The sequence below is a fragment of the Atractosteus spatula genome, chromosome 6 (assembly GCF_055471065.1).
Source record: "Atractosteus spatula isolate fAtrSpa1 chromosome 6, fAtrSpa1.hap1, whole genome shotgun sequence".
Lineage (NCBI taxonomy): Eukaryota > Metazoa > Chordata > Actinopteri > Semionotiformes > Lepisosteidae > Atractosteus > Atractosteus spatula.
This window is the reverse complement of record NC_142711.1, coordinates 19,379,076-19,406,767: the sequence shown is the minus strand read 5'-3', so window position 1 is coordinate 19,406,767 and position 27,692 is coordinate 19,379,076. Positions and strand designations below refer to the sequence as shown.

Genomic DNA, 27,692 nt, shown 5'->3' with positions numbered 1-27,692 from the left:
TACAGGTCTCCGGGGGAGACTGAGCTGGATAGCACGCCCGCAGACAGGCGCAGTCGGACAGGCGCTTCCCTGTGGCCCGGGAGCTCGTCACACCCGCCTGGCGCCTCCGCGCCGAGCCGTCCGGATCCCCGCCGCACACAGAGACACGCGGAGAGACCCGGACTCGTGTCCTGTCGCCGCCGGAGCTCTCCCGCGTCGGCGCCAGACACACGAGCGTTTTTGTCACGAGCCGTAGCACGGTGGGTTATGGGGGGAGCACGGTGACTCGCTTCAACTCGCCCCCCGTGCAATATCGCCCCGGTCCGGTTTCCTCCCCGTTCTCAGTCTGCCGGGCCGGAGAACACAAACACAGCCCGGCTGAACACCAGCCTTCGCTGCTATCCGTAGACAAACAGGGAGAGAGAGCCCCAGATGTTCGATTTTAAAGACATCTTGACGCTTTTCTGCACTGAAAGGCGCGTCGGTTTTTTTTATATGCGGGTTGTACAAAATACGACTGTAGAATCGAGTGTCTTAGTTGGTGAGTAAATATTCTTTTAATGTTTCCTCAAGCAGGTGTCCTGCTCCAACGCTCTCCGGGAAACGCGGAATTTTTTTTTACAACTGAGGGTTTTAATATTATTTTCATGGACACGCAACGCGTCCCAGTTTTTGTAACACGGCTTCCTAGCGTGTCAACAGCGCAGCACAGCGATATCGCGCTTTACAATAAGTCTCGAGTGTCAAAAACTACCAAAAAGGGAAATATCCCATGCGGGGTCTCCGCCTTCTGTTCCCGGCGACACGTGGAGACGTTTCAGCTAAAAACAGGACGATTTCCCACTTTGGGGATGGTTTTTTGCACGGGTGGGAAGTGTGGGCGGGTTGTCGTTCCGCGTGGAAGCCCACGGAGGCGGTTTCTGTGCTACCGGGTTCCCCGCGCGACTCACCGTGTCCTGCCTACTTCGGAAGCGGCACTCGTCTGATCGTCACAGGTGAGTTTCTCCTGTCCGACCCCTCACTGCACCCGTGCCCCTGACCGCGTGGGGTCAAATCAGGGGTCACCCACCCCGGCGCGTGACCGAAAGGGGGGATGACCCGCGAGTTTAGAGAAATCGATGACGTCTTTCAGAGAGTAGATACGCCGTACCCCGGACCAGACTCGCTGCTCCGAACACATCGACTGTTTCCTTATCAGAAGCTGTAACACCAGTTAGCGCCCCTGCATTGCTAGGAAAAATACCCATTTAAAAAGTTAAAAACATACATCACCCCAACAACCAGAGCAGGACGCTAATCGTCACCTACTCGAATGGAGTGGAATGACAGCTTCAAAAATAAGGGCTGGACTGAAACATGCTTTACTAACCAGGAATCCGGAGTACTCCTGTGAAAGTGGACTGCAAAAATAATTTGTGAATTGAGATGAGTTGAAATTAAACGCTTATTGTATAATGTAAACACCCCTGTCCTGCTCTCTGTCAAGTGAGGGGTTTGATATTAACGTCTTGTGTAGCTGAGCACAATCGTATCTCTTTACATGTAAAAGCACAACTACAACAATATTATTATTATTATTATTATTATTATTATTATTTGGACTAGATGTAGCTGAATTTATAATCAGATTGTCCATTGTAATTAAATGTATGTTTCTCTGAAAAGAAACATTGTCCGAGACCGCTTTAAACAGACAGATTCCTGGTTTTATTTCCCAGTTAAACGCTTATTGTATAATGTAAACACCCCTGTCCTGCTCTCTGTCAAGTGAGGGGTTTGATATTAACGTCTTGTGTAGCTGAGCACAATCGTATCTCTTTACATGTAAAAGCACAACAACAACATTATTATTATTATTATTATTATTATTATTATTATTATTATTATTATTATTATTATTTGGACTAGATGTAGCTTAATTTATAATCAGATTGTCCATTGTAATTAAATGTATGTTTCTCTGAAAAGAAACATTGTCCGAGACCGCTTTAAACAGACAGATTCCTGGTTTTATTTCCCAGTTAAACGGTCATCCGCGCTTCTGACGAAGGTCTCGGCTCAGATGGCGCCTTTACGATTTCATTATTCATTCCGCGGGAGCTTTCGTCACAACCGATCGACAATCCTCCAGACGAAAACTGCGTTCGTAACGATCAACTTAACATTTACACGAATTTGACATGTTTACGATTTGACATATTGTGAAAAATACCGTAAAACAACAGTAGATATGGAACTGAACGCCACCCGCTGTTTTCTTAGGAATGTAAAGGAAAGAATAAATATAGTCAAACACCCACACTTGTGAATGTATTGTGTTGAGAATATACACAGACTAACGTTTATTTAATATTCGTACCTGTGATTTGTACATCTCATATTCGGAGTCTTATCCGTGATCCGGGATGAGTTGATCAACTTGTTTGTTAGTGTTGAGTTAATGAGAGATAAAATACTGAAGACTCTTCAGCCCCGCAGGGCCAGAGTTCGCTTGGCTGAACGAGCTATTCGCGTACTTCCTGAGCTAATTACTTCATGAGCTAATGACTTCAAGCCCGTGTTTCTGTACCTCGGCGTTGTCTGCTGTCCAGAGAGGACAGCGCGAGTAGAACCCCAGTGCGCGCGCCCGTACTGCACATAAGGCAAATAAACTCCCCTCTCTCTTTCTCAATGAAGGAGATTGATGAGATTCGGACGGAACCAGCTGAAGATCTGCGGGAAACTAACTCTTTCAATATATATTTATATTCTTAACATTTGCGTGAAGTTCTATAACTAAAACCCCGACTTCTCTGGGAAAAACACTCAGGTTTACAAGCGTGACTGAGTCGCAGAATCCCGCGTGTCTTGATGAAGAATGGCGTGTACTGTATTTTACGGGTCGGAGGCGCGCTCGTATTTTATATTATTTTACAAGAAACCCCATCGAGCCCGCCTCCAGCCCCGCGTTCCCCGTCCTTTCGCCCAAGACTGACTGAGCCGGCGCTTCTCCCCAGCGGTCCCGGGTCACGGACGCGTTCGCACCCGGCCAGTCCAGGCGCTCGGGCGAGGCTTTGAAACCCTCTTTAACGTCAACACCCGTTGTCTTATAAATGAACCAGCCACAATAAAATGAGCTGTAAGTGTGTGAAAGGAGCTGACACATACATCTGTGTGTTTTCAATGACCCGTGTCCGGAGCCTGAGGACCAGCAATACTGGTGCAATTTATAAGAGTGTAGGCTACAATGTAATTTCCACTCGTGTCTGTGTCTCGGCCGTCTTCGGGACGGTGAATCTGAAACATAGGAGCCAACAGCAAACACCGACTCTTTTCTTATCAGAAGCTGTACAATCATTTAGCGTTTCTGTATTGTTAGGAAAAATAACCGATGAAAAAGTTAAAACTTACATCATCCCAACAACCAGAGCAGGACGCGAATTGTCACCTACTCAAATGGAGTGGAATGACAGCTTAAAAAATTAGGGCTGGACTGAAACATGCTTTACTAACCAGGAATCCGGAGTACCCAAAAGTACTGCAGTGTGAAAGTGGACTGAAAAAGGAATTTGTGAATTGAGATGAGTTGAAAACAAAAGCTTCAAACATGTAATTCAAACGTGATATTAACGTCACGTGTAGCTGAGCACAATCGTATCTCTTTACAGGTAAAGAACCCGGGATGTGCTCTCCAAAGCACAATAATAATAATAATAATAATAATAATAATAACAACAACCGGTGTCCGGAGCCTGAGGACCAGCAGTACTGATGTAGGCTACAGTGTAATTTCCACTCGTGTCTGTGTCCTCGGGACTGTAAATCTGAAACCTAGGAGCCAACAGCGAGCGCACTGCGTTCAGGGGCGGGACTAATCCAGCGGTTAAAGCTCCCACATGTTTCGGAGCAGGGAATAAAGAGTTCCGATGATGATGATGATGATGAAGATGATTACAAGCAATCCTGAGCAGTCCAGACAGCTCTGACCGGGTAACTGCCAGTTCAGTGGGGATCGGTTAATCAGGAAGGTACACACTGAGAAAGCGCAGTTTCGAACCCGTCTCCTGCCTGTCTCCGCGCCCTGACTGCCTCCTGTCCTCCCTCCCCCGGCTGCAGAGGGAGAGGACAGCGCCCCCTCGGTGTCTCTCCTGCCCCCCTCCTGCCGGGAGCTGCAGGACCGCCGGCGTCTCACCCTGGTCTGCATCGTTACGGACTTCTACCCAGAGGCCATCGGCGTGGTGTGGAGGATCGGCAGCAAGGTAGGGTGCCGGCCGCGCAGCAGTGCGGGGTTCACCTGGGGCCGGCTCTGGGCTCAGATCCCTCCCCTTGCTGCTGTCACAGGGCTGGCGGTCAAGGGTACGAGCAGCCGCTGGATCCCTGCCGCCGCCGGTGAGGTTAGTGAAGTCAGTCTCCTGGGACGGACCTGTGTGGTGAAGATCCAGTAGGGAGCTGCGTCAGCATCCGTAGGCTGCAAAGGAACAGGTGAAGGTTTATTCCCTGCTGAAAGGAAAAGAAAAGAGACAAGGTTTCGGCTGTGGAGCCTTCTCTAGGTATGAGGGAGAGAGGAAAACCAGCAGTATCGACACTCAGGTTGTGTGAAGTGTGATCCCAGTTTCAGGATCACTCAGGTGATCAATCCGAGTTTCAGGGTCACTCAGGTGGTGTGAAGTGTGATCCCAGTTTCAGGATCACTCAGGTGATCAATCCGAGTTTCAGGATCACTCAGGTGGTGTGAAGTGTGATCCCAGTTTCAGGATCACTCAGGTGATCAATCCGAGTTTCAGGATCACTCAGGTGGTGTGAAGTGTGATCCCAGTTTCAGGATCACTCAGATGGTATGAAGTGTGATCCCAGTTTCAGGATCACTCAGGTGGTGTGAAGTGTGATCCCAGTTTCAGGATCACTCAGGTGATCAATCCGAGTTTCAGGATCACTCAGGTGGTGTGAAGTGTGATCCCAGTTTCAGGATCACTCAGGTGATCAATCCGAGTTTCAGGATCACTCAGGATGTGTGAAGTGTGATCCCAGTTTCAGGATAATTTTCAGGATGTCTTGCCCGAAGAAGCTGGAAATGAAGAGGAGGATCACGGCTTCCCCCTTCTCTCAACAAGAGACTCGTTTCCATCTAGTCCTCTCTGTTCATCTGCAGGTTTCGACTTCACACCCCCTGAGTGCCCACTCTGCGTCTCTCCTGCCCCGCCTCCTCTCCACTCCCGGCTTTATCAGCTGCCATCTTTCCTCTCTCTCTCACACCTGCAGGGGGCTCTGCAGCCGAACTGCTGCCTTTCTTTTCAGCCTGGAATAAACCTTCACCTTTGCAGACCTGTGTGATGTTAACAGGGTGATTTTCAAAGGTTCTGGCGCTACTGCAGAACGTGCATCGCCCATGCTCCCAGCTCAGTTTGCAGAACTGAGGGTGTAAGAGGGTTTATTCACGCAGGAGCCATGTGTACTGTTTTCCAAGGGCTGGGGAAATTCTCCGCTGTTAGCCTGGCCGGTTCTCTGTGGTTAACGGGCAGGACAGAGGCAGCTGCGGAGGCCTCCTGCCTCACAGAACACGCAGGAGCCAGCGAGAGCACAACACGGCTGGAAGAGTGCCACCTGCTGGTCGGCCAGCACTGGTTACAGCAGCAAACCTGACTTTGCCTTGAGGTGCCCAAACCCAGGACTGTCCAGGCCCAGTTTTACTCAGCTTTGTGACCCGACCCAGCCAGGCATCAGGGTGGCAATGCTGCTGCCCATCTCTGTGTGCGGGAAGCACTGCCAGGGTCTGGCTGTGGTGCTCTGTTCCTGCCATTCCTGTTCCACCAGTGTCATTCTTTTAGTGAATGTTTCACTTACTGTGATGCTAGCGAAAGTGCTGCTGCAGTGCCACCTGCTGGGCGTTTTGTGCTATAACAATAACAAATAAAGGCATTGGTTTGTGCTTAGGAGCACCTTCTTTATTATAATAGTAAACTTATTCCAGTAAATGTCAGCTTGTCTCACACAAGTTGTTGAAGCTGATGCCCTGGATTATTTCAAGACACAGCTGGATGAGATCCTCTAGTCGGAAATGGAGGCATTTCTTTACACAAAGGCTGGTGGGTGTGTGTAACCAGCTGTCCAGCTGATACCCTAACTTCTGTCAATGACCAGCTGGAAGTGATCCTCAGATCAAATAGTTACTAATTATCAAACAGGCTGGATGGGCTGAATGGCCTTCTGTCATGTGTGACCTGTCTTTGTGTCTGTGTTTGCGTGGGGAAGGTGATTGACAAGGGGACTCACCTGGCAGAGCCAATCAGAAACGCAGCAGGTGGGAGAGCGAGGCTGTTCTCCACCACTGCCAGACTGACGGTGCCGGAGAAGGTGTGGCTGAGGGGCGGGACGTTCTCCTGTGAAGTCCAGCACAGGAGTCTCAGCCAGCCTGTCGTCAGGAGCATCACAGCCCCAGGTGGGTGCAGGCCGTAGTCACAATCGATACTGCTACTGCTACTGACACTGCTACTGCTGCTACAACTTGTACTGTTACTGACACTGCTACTGCTACTGCTACTCCTACTGCTACTGACACTGACACTGTTTCTGCTACTGCTACAACTTCTACTGCTACTGACACTGCTACTGCTGCTGCTATTCCTACTACTACTGCTACTGACACTGACACTGCTACTTTTACAACTTCTACTGACACTGCTACTGACACTGACACTGCTACTGCTGCTGCTACAACTTCTACTGCTACTGACACTGACACTGCTACTCCTACTACGACTCGTACTGCTACTCATACTTCTACTTCTACTCGTAATACTACTCGCACTGCTACTGCCACTTGTACTCGAACTGCTATTCGTACTGCTACTTGTACTCGTACTGCTACCCGTACTCGTACTGCTACCCGTACTTGTACTGCTACTTGTACTGCTACTGCTACTTGTACTTGTACTGCTACTGCTACTTGTACTCGTACTGCTACTGCTACTTGTACTCGTACTGCTACTTGTACTGCTACTGCTACTTGTACTGCTACTGCTACTGCTACTCATACTGCTACTTCTGCTACTGACACTGACACTGCTACAACTTCAACTGCTACTGACACTGCTCCTACTGCTAGTGCTACTGCTGCTACTGACACTACACTACTGCTACTGCTACTGTTACAACTTCTACTGCTACTGACACTGCTACTGCTGCTACTGCTGCTACTGCTCTTACTACTTCAACTCCTGCTGCTACTGTTACTGCTACTGACACTGCTACTGCTGCTGCTACTGCTACTGACACTGCTACTGCTATAGTATAGTGGCGGCACAATGGCTGCCTTGCAGTGCTAGGGTCTGAGTTCAAATCCTTGGGTGCTGTCTGTGTGGAGTTTGTATGTTCTCCCTTCGGGTTTTCTCCCACAGTCCAAAGACATACTGGTGGGTCAATTGGCTTCTGGGAAAATTGGCCCTGTTTCACATGAGAGTGTGTCTGTGTGTTTGTGTTTGTGTGTGTGCCTTATAATGGACTGATGTCCTGTCCAGAGAGTGTCCCAGCTTGCGCCCGTTGCTTGCTGGGATAGGTTCCCGGCTCCATAACAACCTCGAATTAGAAGCAGCGATTAGAAATTGGATGGATGTTAACTTCAATAATAAGAAGAGTATAAAGGTGATGGTGCTGATGACATATCACTGTGTTCTGTGTGTTTCCAGAAAGCTTCATCTGGCCAGCTCTCAACGTGACCAAACTATCCTTCATTCTAATGCTGTGTAAGAGCCTGATGTACTGTTGCCTTATCAACGTCCTGCAGGTACTGTACACACTGAACACCACTGTACCACTGAGACACACTGGACACCTCTGTACTGCTGAGACACACTGAACACCACTGTACCACTGAGACACACTGGACACACTGGACACCTCTGTACTGCTGAGACACACTGAACACCACTGTACCGCTGTTACACACTGGACACCACTGTACTGCTGTTACACACTGGACACCACTGTACCGCTGTTACACGCTGGACACACTGAACACCACTGTACTGCTGAGACACACTGGACACACTGAACACCACTGTACCGCTGTTACACACTGAACACCACTGTACTGCTGTTACACACTGTACACACTGGACACCACTGTACTGCTGACACACACTGGACACACTGAACACCACTGTACCGCTGTTACCCACTGGCCACACTGCACACCACTGTACCTCTGACACACACTGGACACACTGCACACCACTGTACCGCCGTTACACACTGGACACACTGAAGGCCACTGTATCGCTGTTACACACTATACACACTGCACATCACTGTACAGCTGTTACACACTGGACACGCTGAAGACCACTATACTGCTGTTACACACTGTACACACCGAACACCACTGTACAGCTGTTCCACACTGGACACACTAAAGACGACTGTACTGCTGTTACACACTGTACACACTGAAGACCACTGTACTGCTGTTATACACTGGACACACTAAACAGCTCTACAGCTGTTCCACACTGGACACACTGAAGACAACTGTACTGCTGTTACACACTGTACACACTGAAGACCACTGTACTGCTGTTATACACTGGACACACTAAACAGCATTCTACAGCTGTTCCACACTGGACACACTGAAGACGACTGTCCTGCTGGAAAGTCCTCAGAGACCTGCAGCCTCAGTGATGAGCTCTGTTGTTGTGTATGTCCTTCTAGCTGGTGTGGCTTTGATCAGTAAGGTCAGGGGAGCTTGGAGAACCCGAGTCTAACACATGACCAGGCCTCAGCGCTGTCAGTGACCTCCACCCCTCTCTCCCCCAGGGCGCCAGGCTGTGGAGAAAATCACTGTAGGGGTCGGCTTCCGTGAGCAACAGACACAGGGACACACCGGGCCCACCTGGGCCCACCTGGGCTGAAGAGGACCACCTTTGGCTTTGATTTATGCTTTTTCTTTAAATTGGCAAACGTGCTAATACAGGCTGGGGAAAAAGAGAAAAGGACAACGCGATCGCGTCTCATTTTTGATCAAATTTGTATTCTGGTTTGAACAAAGAACATCAGGACAGTCACCAAATAAGCAAGAACATTGTAACAAGTTTCCCCCCCCCAGCGGCGTCTCCTCATCCTCCCCCATAGATGATCAGACTCAGCTCCCCCCTCAGATCACCTGCCTCGTCACCCTGGAGCCACACAGCGCAGCATCCCTACCCCTCCGCGGGACAGTACTCACGGCATCAGGAGGGTGTGAGGAGTGAGCCGTCACTTTCTCTAGATGTAAATCACACACCTTTCACAGCTGATAGATATCATAGCTGTACGTCATATCAGGCATACATACTGTATGTATATCACAGAGATATCACCGCAGACGGATATATCCCATCTGATAGGTACCATACCTTTATATCATATCACACAAACAGTAAATATAAATATCAGATAAATATTATATATGTCATGTAAAGCACACCTAATAGTTATCATATGTACTGTATACATATCTGTCACATCATCCAGGTGGGACTGCACACTGCTGGTGGTGGAGGGGAGTCCCCATTACCTGTAAAGCGCTTTGAGTGGAGTGTTCAGAAAAGCGCTATATAAGTGTACGCAATTATTTTTATTTTTTTTATTATTATCTATTGGCTATCAATATCTTTGCCACAATCAAGTCATCAAACCCAACTTTCTGAGCAATCATGTCTTTTTAAACTTTAAGGTAAAGTAAATATGCATGCTTAAATTGTTTTGCTTTGCAAAATAAAGAATGAATGCACCATGAATTAATGCAGATGATGAAAATATCACTTTAACAAAATCATTTCTTCACTGTACACAATTATATATGCAAAGGCAGTCTGCCTGAGTCTTCATTACCTCTGGTCTGGAGGTTTTCTTCTAAAGCAGCCTGACGAGGACACTCTCTCACACACATCCACAAACACTCACACTCGCACTCTCTCACACAAACTCTCAGAGCCACACCTACTCACACACACTCAAACATACCAACTCTCACACTCTCACACCCAGACCTACTCACACACACTCAAACACATTCACTCTCACTCTCTCTCTCACACACACACTCACCCACACTCAAACACACCCAGAAACACACTCAATCTCACACTCTCTCATACTCTTACATACACTCTATCACTGACACACACACTCACCCACACCTACATCCGCTCACAGACCCTCTCTCACACACACCCACACCTACACACACTCACACACCCTCTCTCACACACCTACACACACTCACACACCCTCTCTCACAGACTCACCCACACCTGCACACACTCACAGACCCTCTCTCACACACTCATCCACACCTACACACACTCTCTTTTATATCCCTGGGAGTCTCTTCCCAGGGACTCTTATTGTTATTGACTCTTACACAGGTGTGCACTGACAGGCCATCTTCACTTCCAGCTGGTGCTGTATGGACACAGGTGGGATTTGCTCTGGATGAGACCCTCGCATTAACAAAGTCTGAGATTCCCGACTCGATCCATAGGGCACAAGTGGAAACTACATGGAAGTTTTTAAAACTAAGAACAGGAGGCACTCCTTTACACAAAGGGTGGTGGGAGTGTGGAATTAAATACTAACTACCAAAGCGACCGGGTGAGCTGACAGCTCCTCTCATTCAATATGAATGATTTATGTTCTTTACTAATACTGAGAGTACTACTCAACAGGTACTCTACTCTACTGTGAGCCTTAATCAGAAGGTTCTCTACTCTGAGCCTTATTCAGAAGCCACTGTAATCTGCATTAAGCCTTACTCAGAAGGTATTTACTGTGGGCCTTACTCGGGAGGTACTATAATCTGCATCAAGCCTTACTCAGAAGGTACTATAATCTGCATTAAGCCTTACTCAGAAGCCACTGTAATCTGCATTAAGCCTTACTCAGAAGGTACTCTACTCCACTGTGGACCTTTCTCAGAAGGTACTGCAATCTGCATTAAGCCTTACTCAGAAGGTACTCTACTCTAGTGTGGACCTTACTCAGAAGGAACTCTACTCTACTGTGGACCTTACTCAGAAGGGACTCTACTACAGTCACAGCCTCCTGCAGACACAGTGTAACAATTGTGACACATGTGCAGCAGACTGAAACGAGTGGCATGTGAAACTGTTTGCTGTGTGGCCTTTCCATTTAAAACTGACGTCCGTATCTTTAAAAACGGAAACGGTCTGCTCATTAGAGCTTCTCGTCGTTGCCCCGAGAGGCCGCCCGTGAGAGTAACACACTCATTCACAAGGGTGCCAGGGCCGAGAGAGGGGGGATGAAGTGAGCCGTAGGTGAAAAAGTCAAAAGACCCTCTGAAGTCCCGTAAAGCATCCATGTTTCAGGCAGCTCGGCTTGGTCATTCCAAGCTTTGTCAGTAGCTACGCTAAGAATAGACCTGAACCCCTCTCCTCTCCCTCTCAGTTACATACCCTTTTATACAAATAGCACCCGTGTGTAAGTCCCCACATTCCCACTGAACAGCTACAGCCCACAGCTGTATTAAAAACAAGCACATACTGCATTCACATACCTAGTGCTTCAGGCCATCTAGTGGCAGCCCCTGGTCATTGCAGCCCTGCCACAGTGTGGGGACAGTGACACTGCTCTCTACACAGGGGACTGCCCAGATCCATTTGGACTCCCTCAGCCTAAACCAAACCAGCCCTCCATCTCACCATCTCAAAGCCCATCCCAAACTTGCTTGTGTCCTTCTGCTGGTCAGGTTCAGATGGGCTGAAATTCCTGGTCCTGGTTCCGCCCGTACTGTCGCCCTCAGAAGTTCAGTGTCCTCTGTTGCTCCAGCTGAGTTCTTTCAATTAGAGATCAGTTTCACATAATTAGTCCTTCCTGTGTGCTGGCAGCAGGGAGATTCTAGACTTGAGATTTCCAGGGAAGAAATGTCAGTGGTTTTTCATCCAGTGGAAATGCCCCCTGCCTGATGCTGCTATCCGTCTCCTGCCTCTCTGCCCCCTCGGCTTTGAGCAGAACGAGGGGTCAGAGGTCAGAGGTCAGCAGCCAGGGTCAGTGATGTCACCGATCTCGAGCCCTGCATCCCAAGGAGCAGCCGCTTCGCCAGGAACACCAGCGGAGACGTCTGGATCGGCTCGACTCTTCGGAGGCGTGTCGGCGAGGCCCGCAAGGGCTCGGTACTGTGACCCAGAGCCCGGTTCCAGTGAGAGCGAGAAGACACAGAGGTGCCGAGTCTGGGAAAACCGGGTGGGATGGTCCAGTGGGAAGCCAGTCCAGAGGCAGCAGCGGGTTCGAGAGCAGGGCTGGAACAGGCCCCCGGTGTCGGATTCTTTCCCTGCAGGCGCTCTCAGGATGGGATGGATGCCCAGGTCGGATCCAGAGCTGGAAAGGCGATAAAGAGCAGTGAGATCACACGGCAGACACACACCTTCACACACACTCAGACCAGACCATTCACACACACCTTCACACACACTCAGAGCAGACCATTCACACACACACACCACACACACTCAGAGCAGACCATTCACACACACCTTCACACACACTCAGACCAGACCATTCACACACACACACCACACACACTCAGACCAGACCATTCACACACACACCACACACACTCAGACCAGACCATTCACACACACACCACACACACTCAAACCAGACCATTCACACACACACACCACACACACTCAGACCAGACCATTCACACACACCTTCACACACACTCAGACCAGACCATTCACACACACACACCACACACACTCAGAGCAGACCATTCACACACACCTTCACACACACTCAGAGCAGACCATTCACACACACACACACACCACACACACTCAGACCAGACCATTCACACACACCTTCACACACACTCAGAGCAGACCATTCACACACACACACCACACACACTCAGACCAGACCATTCACACACACACCACACACACTCAGACCAGACCATTCACACACACACCACACACACACTCAGACCAGACCATTCACACACACACCTTCACACACACTCAGAGCAGACCATTCACACACACACACACACCACACACACTCAGACCAGACCATTCACACACACCTTCACACACACTCAGAGCAGACCATTCACACACACACACCACACACACTCAGAGCAGACCATTCACACACACCCCTTCACACACACTCAGACCAGACCATTCACACACACACCACACACACACTCAGACCAGACCATTCACACACACCTTCACACACACTCAGACCAGACCATTCACACACACTTTCACACACACTCAGACCAGACCATTCACACACACACCACACACACACTCAGACCAGACCATTCACACACACACACCACACACACTCAGACCAGACCATTCACACACACCTTCACACACACTCAGAGCAGACCATTCACACACACACCACACACACTCAGACCAGACCATTCACACACACACCACACACACTCAGACCAGACCATTCACACACACACCACACACACTCAGACCAGACCATTCACACACACACCACACACACTCAGACCAGACCATTCACACACACCTTCACACACACTCAGAGCAGACCATTCACACACACTTTCACACACACTCAGACCAGACCATTCACACACACACCACACACACTCAGACCAGACCATTCACACACACCTTCACACACACTCAGACCAGACCATTCACACACACACACCACACACACTCAGACCAGACCATTCACACACACCTTCACACACACTCCGACCAGACCATTCACACACACTTTCACACACACTCAGACCAGACCATTCACACACACACCACACACACTCAGACCAGACCATTCACACACACACACACACACACACCACACACACTCAGACCAGACCATTCACACACACACCACACACACTCAGACCAGACCATTCACACACACCTTCACACACACTCAGACCAGACCATTCACACACACACACCACACACACTCAGACCAGACCATTCACACACACCTTCACACACACTCCGACCAGACCATTCACACACACTTTCACACACACTCAGACCAGACCATTCACACACACACCACACACACTCAGACCAGACCATTCACACACACACACACACACCACACACACTCAGACCAGACCATTCACACACACACACACACCACACACACTCAGACCAGACCATTCACACACACCTTCACACACCCTCAGACCAGACCATTCACACACACACACCACACACACTCAGACCAGACCATTCACACACACACACCACACACACTCAGACCAGACCATTCACACACACACCACACACACACTCAGACCAGACCATTCACACACACACCACACACACTCAGACCAGACCATTCACACACACCTTCACACACACTCAGACCAGACCATTCACACACACACCACACACACACTCAGACCAGACCATTCACACACACACCACACACACTCAGACCAGACCATTCACACACACCTTCACACACACTCAGACCAGACCATTCACACACACACCACACACACTCAGACCAGACCATTCACACACACACCACACACACACTCAGACCAGACCATTCACACACACATTCACACACACTCAGACCAGACCATTCACACACACCTTCACACACACTCAGACCAGACCATTCACACACACACCTTCACACACACTCAGAGCAGACCATTCACACACACACCACACACACTCAGACCAGACCATTCACACACACACCACACACACTCAGACCAGACCATTCACACACACACCTTCACACACACTCAGACCAGACCATTGTCAGGACTGGCATGCTGCACAGTGTCTATCCCTCCTTGTGACCTGTGCTATTGGCTCAAAGTCCAGCAGTCCACAGCACTCTAAGGATAAAAAGGCTACCAAAAACATATGGGTGGGGTGTGTGGGATTAGTGGACAAAGACTATTACAGTGAAGCAAATAGAAAAACAACCTGGTACAATTGTGCAGCTGGCCTTGACTCCAGAAGCACCTATCCACCGATTCCAGTGCCAGTGCAGAAATTAAGGGGGTACTCCATGGAATCCGACTTCCACAACGTCCTCGTGCCAGATCTGGTCCTTGATCCTGGCTCTGACTCCTTCCTCCAGGGGCCGGCTGCGAGGCTGTTTAAAGACAGATAGATCGTCAAGCCCACCTGGACAGACCGGTGTGCAGAGAATGTGGTCATACAATGCTTGTAAACACCTTTCTAACTCTCTTATATAATTTTGCTATAGAGACTAGAAGTCATTACCCATATTTGTGTTGATTTGTAGACCTGTATACAATTGTGTGTTTATAGCCTGTGTGTCTGCAGTATACTACTGTGTGATCCAGGTGAGCTGCTTGTACTGTGTACACACTGTGTGATCCAGGTGTGCTGCTTGTACTGTGTCCAGAGAGTGTGATCCAGCTGTGCTGCTGGTACTGTGTCCAGAGTGTGTGATCCAGCTGTGCTGCTGGTACTGTGTCCAGAGTGTGTGATCCAGATGTGCTGCTTGTACTGTGTACACAGTGTGTGATCCAGGTGTGCTGCTTGTACTGTGTACACACTGTGTGATCCAGGTGTGCTGCTTGTACTGTGTACAGAGTGTGTGATCCAGATGTGCTGCTTGTACTGTGTCCAGAGTGTGTGATCCAGGTGTGCTGCTTGTACTGTGTCCAGAGTGTGTGATCCAGGTGTGCTGCTTGTACTGTGTACACACTGTGTGATCCAGGTGTGCTGCTTGTACTGTGTACACAGTGTGTGATCCAGATGTGCTGCTTGTACTGTGTCCAGAGTGTGTGATCCAGGTGTGCTGCTTGTACTGTGTACACACTGTGTGATCCAGGTGTGCTGCTTGTACTGTGTACACAGTGTGTGATCCAGATGTGCTGCTTGTACTGTGTCCAGAGTGTGTGATCCAGGTGTGCTGCTTGTACTGTGTACACACTGTGTGATCCAGGTGTGCTGCTTGTACTGTGTCCAGAGTGTGTGATCCAGGTGTGCTGCTTGTACTGTGTACACAGTGTGTGATCCAGATGTGCTGCTTGCTCTGCTCTCACTCTCTTACCTGGGGAAAGACTCAGTCAGACTGCCCAGCTCTGTGCCAGACTCCTTGCCAGCCCATGACTTCGCATTCTCCCCGGAAGACATGCTCATGCTCCTCTATCCTCCTACCTGGAAAGAAACACCACTAGGTCTCTGGAGCGAGGACAAACACATGGAAATGTCCAAGATGGGAAAACAGTCCCCACTGTTGCCCCACTCTTTCACACTGAGGAATGCCACCGTGAGCTCCGAGCTCAGAGCAGCGCGAGTGGAAAAGCTCAGCTCCCCCTTCCTGAATCTGTCTGCAGGGGGAGTGTGGTCACTCATGTGAGACACGCACACCTTCCCGACACATTCCAGCTCAGCAGGAGAGCACTGGTGCCCACGGCAATCTGCAGCCGGGCGGGACACAGCCTGTCGAGCTCCAGAGTGCTGCAGGGAGGAGGGGTATGATACTGCCTCTCGATTTAGGGACAGACACCTGCTACAGTACTTCTCAGCACTGAGGTCACCCTTCCATCACCTGAAACCTCATTGGCTGATTGTCTTGCAACCCCATTGGCTCAATATCTCGCAATCTCATTGGCTCGGTGTCTCGCAATCGCATTGCCTCATCATGCTTCCTAGCCATGAGGCTGGAAGACTCCCAGGTCTTCTGTTGTTCTTATCAAAACAAGTTCTTAGTAATCGGTAAATTAATGGCAATTCTCTATTCTAGGTGTGCATTTCAATGTTTTTTTCAGCTCACTGTTATTGCTGACAACTCTGTGCCATTCCTGTGTTCCAGGCTGTGTCTGTGGTGGAGGGGGCCACAGTCAGGGGAAGATCAGGGGCCTCTGTGGCCCCCTGCTGAAAAGGCACAGAGCCACTAACTGGGCACTGTATCCAGCAAGAGGCTTTCAACAGCCTCCTGACAGGCCTTTTTTGTCCAAGCTGGAGTACTGTAACTATACAACATGCCGAAGAAAAATCACCCTGATTTTCTAAAATGATGTCCTCGCTCAGAAAGCACAACCGCTGAGGAGCATCAGCAGCAGCTGAGACAGTGTCTGCTGCAGTCAGTCTTACGCCCTGCAGACAGCTACTCGACGCACACAGAAGCAAAGAGCTCACTCATCGCAGAGCTGCAGTGAGTGCTGCTCCAGCCTCCGAGCTTTAGGGGTTAGACAACCTGAGAGCTGATCTCCAGCTTCCTAACGCTGCTTGTGAGCCACAAGCATTTTTTGCACTAAAAACATGCGGCTCGAATTGACTCCAAGGGTGGTGGCACTGTGGAAGGAGCTGCTCAGCCCTGCAGCTAAAGCTGAATTCTTGCCTTCCTGCTCGACACAGAGATCGCTCTCCTGTCCCCTCTGCCTGGGCGTGGCGAACCCGGGCGCCAAAAGGGTCTGGGTGTACAGACCGCTGGCTTACCTTCACAGTGGCTGTGGGTCAGACTGGCGTGCCTGAGCTCCCAGCCTACCGTGCCGCAGAAGAAGAAGCCGCTGAGTGCTGTGTGCTGTGTGCTGCGCGGAGCCAGGGAGGGCGTCTTGATGCAGAGGCATGCTGGAGGGTGGGCAGGTGGAGTCAGGACCCACCCCTCCTCCTGTCTTCACCCCTGGCTCACGCGTCCTGAAATCAGCAGGCTCTGTGCTCAGTCAGGCGTTCGAGCAGCAGGGCTGCTGGGCTCAGTCTGCTGCTCCAGGAAGCTCGGGGCTTTATAGTGAGTCTATAAAGGGAAGGAGGCGGGACGGGGCTGGGACACACACACACACACACACACACACCCCTCCTGTGTCTCTCATTCCAGACCGGTGACATCAGACAGAGCCCGGCCCCGCTCACGGGCCGCCGCAGGTGGAGGGGAGCGAAACGTGGGAAGAGAGGGGGGATCGCGCATGTGACAGGACTGGGGACGGTTGGCTGCCTCCCTCCAGACTCTGCTCCGGTCCTGTTGACTCCCTTCCCGGGCTCCAGTCTCCAGTGTTCAGCTCCCCCCCCGAGCTCTCAGCTCCAGCCTGGTCTAGCAGAAGCGCAGGGATCAGCTGACCTCAGCTTGACCTCAAGGTGAGATCCTGGGAGCTGGAAAAGCTTTTCAAGGATGTTTCCAACAAAAACAAACAGAAGCCAGGGGCTGTGATTGGCGGTGTTGCTCCTATGTGAGGTTACACTCACAGGTGAGATGGTCTAGAGAGTGAGAAACTGATTCTCAGGATGTCATGGAGGAAGACCAGGTAGATCACAAGGGTTTCTTGATCAAAAACCTCCCAAACATGGTTTCATAAACAACAGCTGCATGGAGATTTAAAATAAATTGGTTTGCAGCTAATTTCCCAAAATATCATCTTTATTTTATAAAGTGAACAAGTCAACAATAGGACTGCGTTCAGTTAAATGGCGCTCTGGTGACCTGTGTGACATTATTCTTAGGTATCTGTAAGAGCTGATTAGAGTGTTCTGTCTGACATAGAGCATGTGTGTGACACACTGAATGACATACTGACACTCTGACAGATTGACACACTGACTGACACTCTGACACTCTGACACACTGAGGAACACACTGACACTCTGTCACACTTACAGACTGACAAACTGACACTATAACAGACTGAGAGGCTGACACACTGACGCTCTTACACAATCACTGGCGCCCACGGCAATCTGCAGCCGGGCGGGACACAGCCTGTCGAGCTCCAGAGTGCTCCAGGGAGAGGGGTGTGATACTGCCTCTCGATTTAGGGACAGACACCTGCTACTTCACAGCACTGAGGTCACCCTTCCATCACTTGAAACCTCATTGGCTCAATGTTTTTCAGCCTCATTCGCTCATTGTCTCACAATGTCATTGGCTCATTGTATCACATTCTCATTGGCTCATTGTCTCACAATGTCATTGGCTCATTGTCTCACAATCTCATTGGCTCATTGTCTCACAACGTCATTGGCTCATTGTCTCACAATCTCATTGGCTCATTGTCTCACAATGTCATTGGCTGTCATTGGCTCATTGTCTCACGATCTCATTGGCTCATTGTCTCACAATCTCATTGGCTCGTTGTCTCACAATCTCATTGGCTCATTGTCTCACAATTTCATTGGTTCATTGCCTTTCACCCCTCCATCCTGCTTTCCAGCCCTGGGCCAGTAGACCCTTATGTCCTCTGTGTTACTGTTCAAACAAAGTTCTCATTCAAAGGATTGTTTATTTCCGTTTCTATTTTATTTTCTGCCACAGCCACAGGCAGGTTTGACTGATGCCCCCCAAGCCCTCAGATGTGCTCAGCTGCTGGGGGAATCCTGGTCACAGCTGGCTAGTGACATGACTCGAGCTCGAACCCAAGATCGGCGATGAGCGGAGCTTCTCGGGATGTCCACGTTCCTCATGTATACCCCTACACCCTCTAGCACAGGACACTCCCAGACACAGGTAGGTACTGGCTGCACCCTGAGTGCCTCTGTGCCGTGTGCCAGATTAGAGTAGACGAGCTGGACTGATGAGTTTTCGCAGGAAGAGGAAGCATTCCTGCAGGCAGGCCCTCAGCACTGCGGCCTCGACGCTCCTGGGTCTCAGGGATCCTTCTGCCTGGGGCTTGTTTTTCCCCAGGTGCTCATGGGAAACTCATCAGCTCACGTACGGTTAAAATAAAGAGGAGGGCGTTGTTTGTGTGCTGTTTGCCAGTCGTCGGTGTGTAAAATCCTTTTCTGTTAGTGATTAGACTCCTGTGAAATATTTCCCCGCTACACGGCTAAAGCGTAAGCTATCCTTAGAAAAGGGTTTATCAAAGTGGGACCAACCTTTGCTCGTTCCTGTGCAGCTGACTGGCACAGATCCCCATTCGCACCCCTGCAATGCGGATGTGAACCGTACCTCAATGATCGTCTCGTGCACAGCAGCGCCGAGCCTGAACGCCAGCACGCGGATCACAGATTTTTATTTACCATCAACACGATGTCCCTGATCGGGTTACAGTGGTGATGTCACCCTCTCCGAGAGCAGGGCAGCACCAGTGACACCTGTACTGTTACTGAGTAAATGCTGAAAAACCTGCTAGCATTGCTATCACTACTACTGCTCCTACTGATGTAAAATATATTTAAATTCAAAGATCTTTATTGGCTTGACCAATGTGTTACCGTGATGCCAAAGCAGATACAATTAAAAAAACATTTATAGTACAAACATATTATTGGACATTTACATACATCACATAAATCATTATTGAGAGACAGGCTGCGACTGGAGATCACATACTTGTCACGCCCTCCGCTCAGCCTCGTAAACGCCATTACATTCCCAAACCCGCTGTTTCACGATCTCATTCCTGACTGAACCCAGCACATTCTCACAGGCACCAGATTCCACAGATTCTCACCCCAAACCAATTCTCCAGCCGCGCCCCTCTCCCTTCAGTATTTCAAGTTCCCTCAGGCACCAAACCTTGCTCACTATTTAGAGTTTTCTAGTGCGTGTTATTTTCTTGTTGGATTTCCTGGTTTTTGGACTTACCTTTTCCCTCTTGATCTCGTCTCCTGGATTTCGCCTTCTGGATTGTCTTCTCGGTTTGTCTCGGCTCTTTCTGGTTAACTGATCTCCAGCTTCTTCTCTCAACCTTGCTGCTGGATTGCGATTTTGGATTGTTTGCCTCTGCATCCCGCAGAGTTCACGGTTATGAACAGGATCCCCGGAGAACTACCTGCTGGATCCCTGACAATACTGGGCTGCAGCTCTATTGATCCACTGGGATCAGAAGCTGTTCTGATTGTGGTTCTCTCTGTCTGTGTGGCTTATTAAGGCCTTCTAATCCCAACACAATCCACACAACGGCAGCAGTCTTCACAGAGGGAAATCACACGGTTTGCCTAGACGCTCGTCTATCGCCATGTGACGCTCTGTTCTCCCACTGGGTCTCCTCAGGGCTGTGTGCTGTCCCCCCTCGTGCACACTCTGTACACAGACCGCTGTAGAAGCCCTGTGGAGGACAGACTCATCATTAACTTTGCTGACGACTCTGTCAGTCTCCTCCAAGGCATAGACACTGCCCATGGGCCTGTGGTGGATTAATCTGTTGAGTGATGTAACTCAATGTATTCCTTAATGTATTGAAAACAAAGGACATCATTGTTGATTACAGGAAGCAAACACCATTGTCGCATCACCAACAGTGAGTGATTGAGAAGCAAGAACTTGAAACTGTCAGCAGTTGCAAATATCTTGATGCTGTTGTTGGGTACATTGCTATGCTTATCACATTGATATAATTATCATGTAACAGTCCTATGAATCACCATGCAATTCACAGGCACTCCTGTCTCTAGGCTAATGTCTGCTGCCCTGACAGGTGTGGGATTAGAATTGTTATTTTGGGGAGGAACGTTTGTCTAAGCCCAGAGTATTTCTGACAATACAGAAGAAAGTGCACCTCTGTCTCTGTTTCCCCACTGATGGAAAACCTTCACAGGATCCTATCATGTGATGCAGACCACAGCTGTTGTTTAATCACTGATCAATTGATACTGACACTGACTTCTGCGTGTTCAAAGTCAGTCGCTCAGCTCTTGTACTGTGCCAAGAGTCAGAATTCAATCTTTCCTTCACTCTGGTGGTCCACTTTAAAATGCATGCTGGTCCCATGTGTCTCTCCGCAATCCCTACCTGTTGTGATTTCAGGAAGCCCTGCAGTTTGGTAAAACGGCCACAGTGTGGCAGTGTTTCATCACAGATGACCGAGGCACTGGGGCTTCTCTGTTGCATTAGAGAGAACAGAACGCACAGCCAGTTGGGCCTGTCAGTAAGTAGGTAAGTCCTGGTCCCAGCACACTGGGAGTGTCCTTTGCTTCAGTGCGCCTGTGCTGCTGCGCACAGTCTGAGAATCGCCCTTCCCGACTGAGCACCTGGAGTCTGAGGAACAGCTCTGAGTGACGCCTCCCAACACACCCCCTGCAGGCCTGGGACCCCCTCATCTTTATCTCCAAACCGATCAGCTCAAATCTGCACTTCGAGACACAGCAAAGTTCCTGGGGTTCGAGAAAAGATTTTTTTGGATTATGCCAAAAGCACAAAACTCACCCACAGGTGAGGGAGGAGTGTCAGAGCCTGTAAAGGACAGAAGGTCATGGAGGACTCTGGAGGAAGCAGCCTTCATCAGGCAGGGGATTGACCTGGGCTGATGATGATGAGTGTAATGAAGGGTCCTACTAAACCACTGTCGTGTTACCCCTGACAAGGATTTTCATCATTTTTACAAGTTTATTCATTAGAGTCATGACTGGCCTTCATGATCCAGTGAGGCAGTCTTGTCTAGTCTTAGCTTTGGCTTTGGTATCCTTGACTAATGTCTCACTGATCATCTTTGGCTAATACTAGTTTAGTACAGGGGTCCCCAGCCCTGCTCCTGGAGAGACCCGGTCCAGTTGGTACAGGGGTCCCCAGCCCTGGTCCTGGGGAGACCCAGTCCAGTTGGTACAGGGGTCTCACTGTCCTGTCACGATCGCTCCAGCCCTTCCTTGTTTGCCTCATTCCCCGCACCTGTTCCTTGTTCCAGCCCCTTTTCAGTTCCCCCTTAAAAGCCAGACGCTGACGCTAATCAGCGCTCTGCATTGGTTCCCACATCGTGCGAGCCCGGGACCTGGATGCGTCTGGCTCCATTATGGTTTTAAGTTTCTGTTCCTGTTCCCCCTGCCGGTCCCGACCCGGCTCTGGTTTTTAATCTTCAGTCTCGGATGGATCGCCTGGCCTTAGACTTATGCTCTGTTTCTGGATTTCTCTTTGGACTCGTCCCTGGATTGTTTGCCTCGCTTACACCTCCCCCGACCACCAGCACTCCTTGGACACGCCCCCCTGTTTTTATTCACGCTTCCTGCATGCCTCTTTCCCCCTGTGTTTCCTCACTCAACCCCGGATCGTGTCGTCTGCACAGGGTCCGGAAAGAGCTGTTCGTGACATGTCCTCTGGGGGTCATGTGAACCACACACAGACGGCTCTGTTCTGCTCCTCGAGAGTCTCTCCTCTCGGGGGTCAGAATCTGGAGCCAGCTGCCCCAGCCTAGATTAAGAGCTGTAGGCATTGACGTCTTCAGTTATAATGACAAAAGAGATCGGAAACAACTGGAAGACACAAATTGCATGCTTTGCTTTTATTATAGAGCTATTAAAAGCTGCAAAAGCCATTTCACAGAACACATGAGGCATGACTGTCTGCTGTGTTCCTGTGTGTTTTACAGTCGCTCAGAGAATGGAAGGGTCTGATTGACCTCTGACCTCCTGGGTCCTGGGAGGGGGGACTCTCAGCAGCTGTAGCAGATGTGGGTGCGTGGGGGGGTCTCACACTGTCTTTCGGAACAGGGCACACTCCAGGTTGCTCTGCGCACCCCTGCTATTGAGCTCAATGACCTGCAGCTGGTCCTTGGTCACGCTGGTCACCTCAAACTTCTCATGGGGGGGGATCAGCACCTCCTTCTCCGTGGGGCAGGAAGAGAAGGCCACCACGTCCGCCCCCAGGCAGGTCTTGATCTTGAACAGCGACTTCTTGGCGAAATTGTTGGCGACATTCTGGTCCGCGGAGCTGGAGGCGAAGGAGCCGAAACGCACCTGGCTGCCCTTCTGGACCCGGAAGAGCTTGGACGTCCCGCGGTAGGTGACCCGGCACTGCTGGCCCCCCTGCTGCTTGAGCAGGTGCAGCCCGTTCACCAGCAGGAAGTGCAGGGACTTGTAGCTGAAGTCCGTCTTGTAGGACTTCGCCCCTTCCCGCACGGCGGCGTTGAACTTCTCGTAAATGGGGTTTCTCCCACCCTTGGTGTAGGTGAGCATGGCCAGGGCGTGCTCCTTCCTCATTCCGCTCGGGAGTTTGGTGGGATGTTTCTGCCAGCGCTTCTCCGCATACTTCCATGCATTCTTGAAGACGGTGTTGGAGTTTTGCTCCTTGAGGAGGTAGTTGTTCAGGACATTCTTGAGCATTTGGGGGGTGCAGTCGTCATAGGAGTCATCCACAGAATTAGGAGCCATGTCCAGCACGATCTCATCTGAATTGTTAAACTGGAAACGGAGAGAGAGATGTTCACACAGTCTGTGTTTTATTACAGTGTAATAACACTGCTCTGAGACAGAAGAGCATACAGAGTAGACATCACTATTTATTAGCAGCAGAGACAGGATCCACAAAGTCTGGGCTTTGTTACCTTGTAATAACACTGTGCAGAGTGGACATCACTGTGTATTAGTACCAGAGACAGGATCCACACAGTCTAGGCTGTATTACAGCCTAATAACACTGTGCAGAGTGGACATCACTGTGTATTAGAACCAGAGACAGGACCCACACAGTCTGGGCTGTATTACAGTGTAATAACACTGCTCTGATACAGAAGAGCATACAGAGTAGACATCACTATTTATTAGCAGCAGAGACAGGATCCACAAAGTCTGGGCTTTGTTACCTTGTAATAACACTGTGCAGAGTGGACATCACTGTGTATTAGTACCAGAGACAGGATCCACACAGTCTGGGCTGTATTACAGCCTAATAACACTGTGCAGAGTGGACATCACTGTGTATTAGAACCAGAGACAGGATCCACACAGTCTGGGCTGTATTACAACCTAATAACACTGTGCAGAGTGGACATCACTGTGTATTAGAACCAGAGACAGGATCCACACAGTCCAGGTCTTATCACCTTGTAATAACAGTGTACAGAATGGACATCACTATGTATTAGCACTGCGCAGAGAGAAGATTCTAACAGTCTGGGCTGTATTATAGTGTAATAACACTGCTCTGAGATAGACAGACAAGACGCAGTGTGACAGAACAGTGTATATCTCCTATGGTATTGTAGGATGCCTCATCCCCCTGTGGACTCAGTCTGTCTCTCTAGACTTTAGAACAAAGCTCTAAAGATCCTCCCTGACCCTTCCCAGCTGCCCAGCCTCTGTTCGCTGCTCTCCCCTCTGGTACTCGGCTCAGGTCTGTCAAGACCAGGACTGCTGGGTTCTCTAACAGCACCGCCCAGAGGCTGAGAGCTGTACACACTCTGCACTTTAACTTTGATTTTTTTGTGTGTCTCATTGTTACTCTTACTGGTGTGTCTATAGGATGATATGTGATCATGTGTTGGTTATTGGCTTTATATTGTATATTTCTATTGTAAGTCTTTCAATCGCATGAGCTCACCAAACCAAATTCACAAATTGTTACGGCAACAACGTACTGAACTAGAAAGTGCTGAACCTGAGCAGCGTGGAGCTCACTGAGTATTATGGTCTGTACCTGGATCTTCCTCATCTCTGCCGGCAAGGCCATGGAGACCATAGCGATCACCGTCAGCAGGAGCTTCTCCATGCTGTCCGAAGGGCTTGTGATCCTGGAGACAAAACAGCCTGTCAGTATGATGGCACTCTCTGGCTGAGAATTCCTCATAACGTTTTTAAAGTGAATGTTTTCCCTGAGTGGCGTGAAATGTCAGTATTTGACTGCACAAGTTTTATTACAGTTTTATTACAGTGTAATAACACTGCTCTGAGATAGAACAGCATGCAGAGTAGACATCACTGTGTATTAGCACCAGAGACAGGATCCACACAGTCAGGACTGTATTACAGTGTAATAACATTTCTCTGAGATAGAACAGCATGCAGAGTGGACATCACTGTGTATTAGCACTAGAGACAGGATCCATACAGTATGGGCTATATTGCAGTGTAATAACAGTGTGCAGAGCGGACATCACTATGCATTAGCACTAGAAACAGGATCCACACAGTTTTAGTGTTAATACAGTGTAACAACATTGCTCCGAGATAGAACAGCATTCAGAGTAGACATCACTGTGTATTAGCACCAGAGACAGGATCCGCACAGTCTGGGCTTTATTACAGTATAATAACCCTGCTCAACCACGTCAGGAGGGTTGGACAGTTGCCAGGTTTTGCCGCAGTTGTACGGTAGCTCCAAAGTGTTGTACTCAAGCTGGGGGTCCATGTGCGGTGTCGAGGGCAGGGTCTCGTGAGTGTGCCACTCTTACCATTAGTTATCTCTGTCTGGGCGAAAGAGCCGAGCTTTCTTTCTCTTTCTCTCTCGGTGACACTGAGCCCAGCACACTCACAGACACTCCTCTGCGAACACAAGCCTGCAGCCTGTACTCTGTGCTGTGTGCAGAGTACAGGCAGCCTCATCCCTCAGTTCTTTCTCACTGAGAAATGTAATTTTATATTTATATACTGTACATGCAGCTCTCAACCTCAGCCCTCCAGGTTGTCTGATGGACTGGTCATCCATCCATTTTCTTCCAGTTCAGGGTCACAGGGGAGCTGGAGCCCACCAGGGTCAGTGAAAGGTGCAGGGCAGGGTACACCAGTACACCAGTCCATCACATACCCACACTGACTCTCACACTAGTTCCAAATTAACCAGAAGCCAATTAACCCACCAGCATGTCTTTGTACTACAGGAGGAAATGGACTGAAAAACTGTTTCTTAACGACTTAGAGGAATTCGCAGATGCCTCCATCTGTTTGGGGTTTCAGGATGCGTACAACAACCTCAAGATGAACTTGCATCGCGATCAAGAACAAATTCTTATACGGTATGCATAATATATATACAACCCGTACTCAGAGTGACCCTCGAGCTTTGCTGTTCATGATGTTTTACACACAAAGAAATGAATATATATATAGCAAATGACCTTGACCAATTATTTAATGGCATTACAGGATAAAGTTAATTAAATGTTCGTTAGTTGCTTAATTAGCCCAGGTGCTGCTGACCACTTTAGTAGTAGGATCAGCTGAAGACTTGCAATTGACACAAAGTCCCAAAGTTGACCCACCTTAATTTAAAGTGTCACCCTCACCCTCGTTCTGGTCTGTGGCCTAACAGTTGTAGGTCCAGTCAGTCCAGAGTATCATACATCACTCACCTGTGTGATGGGAGAGTGTGGTCTGTTCTCAGTGAGTGAGGACAGTGGGAGACAGGCAGGCAGTCCAGAGCATAGTACAGACACTCACCTGTGTGATGGGAGAGTGTGGTCTGTCCTCAGTGGACGATGACGTATCAGGACAGTGAGAGACAGCTCGTGGTCTATCTCCAGTGAGCGATGGAGTGCAGCCTGGACGCTGATCCTCTCTTGTTTAAGAGGCGTCTCCTCAGCCCCAACCCCTCCCTCTGGTCCCCTGTGTTATCTGATCACAGCTCTAGCTAACCACACTGAGACCCCCTTGGGAGGAGAGACCAAGACAGCGTGGTGCTTGATCTTCTGACACCCACACCCAGGGCTCAAAGACAAGTGCAAAGTGCAACATCTAGTCCACCAGTGAGAATTCTAAATGGGTTGTATCCACCGCTGATACTATTTTATGTGCTGAAAGTGTGCCCACATTTAAATACTTTAAGAATGTAAGCATCTGTCTGATCCTGCACTGGAAATGTTTCTGTAATGGGCTTATTATATTATATGCCTTCATGTGTTCTGTATAAAGCACTTAGTGTCGACAGTAGTGAAAGGGCACTGTCGGGCAGACTGATGTGTAGCACACATCGCACAGATCACAGCTGTCTGCCACTCCTGTAAGATACTGGTGTCAGATTCAAACAAGAACACAAATATCTTTTGCACTAACTTGAAACAGCTGTTGCGATTACTTTAAGACTAAAAACAAGTGACACGTCCTTATTCAAAGGGTGGGGGGAGAGTGGAACAAGCTGCCGTGCCT

The 27,692-nt window shown here is 49.4% G+C and overlaps 2 protein-coding genes and 1 long non-coding RNA gene across 3 annotated transcripts; 1 reads left to right on the top strand and 2 right to left on the bottom strand.

Moving 5' to 3' along the window:
• Positions 1-235: 235 nt before the first annotated feature.
• Positions 236-9,741, top strand: LOC148832610 (immunoglobulin lambda-like polypeptide 1). Its single transcript, XM_088918889.1, has 5 exons — positions 236-974; positions 4,075-4,217; positions 6,208-6,394; positions 7,641-7,738; positions 8,770-9,741. The coding sequence occupies exons 1-5, from the start codon at positions 752-754 to the stop codon at positions 8,797-8,799; spliced, it is 681 nt and encodes a 226-aa protein (XP_088775015.1). The 5' UTR covers positions 236-751; the 3' UTR covers positions 8,800-9,741.
• LOC148832609 (uncharacterized) lies at positions 8,967-17,675 on the bottom strand. The gene is made up of 4 exons (XR_016091250.1): positions 17,415-17,675; positions 16,024-16,130; positions 14,922-15,093; positions 8,967-12,330 (listed from the first exon to the last, which is right to left on the bottom strand). It is a non-coding gene; the product is annotated as an uncharacterized LOC148832609 (long non-coding RNA).
• A 5,617-nt stretch (positions 17,676-23,292) lies between these two features.
• LOC148832608 (ecto-ADP-ribosyltransferase 5-like) lies at positions 23,293-27,059 on the bottom strand. The gene is made up of 3 exons (XM_088919525.1): positions 26,988-27,059; positions 25,249-25,342; positions 23,293-24,014 (listed from the first exon to the last, which is right to left on the bottom strand). Exons 2-3 carry the CDS (start codon positions 25,318-25,320, stop codon positions 23,304-23,306), a joined length of 783 nt encoding a protein of 260 aa, XP_088775651.1. The 5' UTR covers positions 25,321-25,342; positions 26,988-27,059; the 3' UTR covers positions 23,293-23,303.
• Between the last annotated feature and the right edge of the window lie 633 nt (positions 27,060-27,692).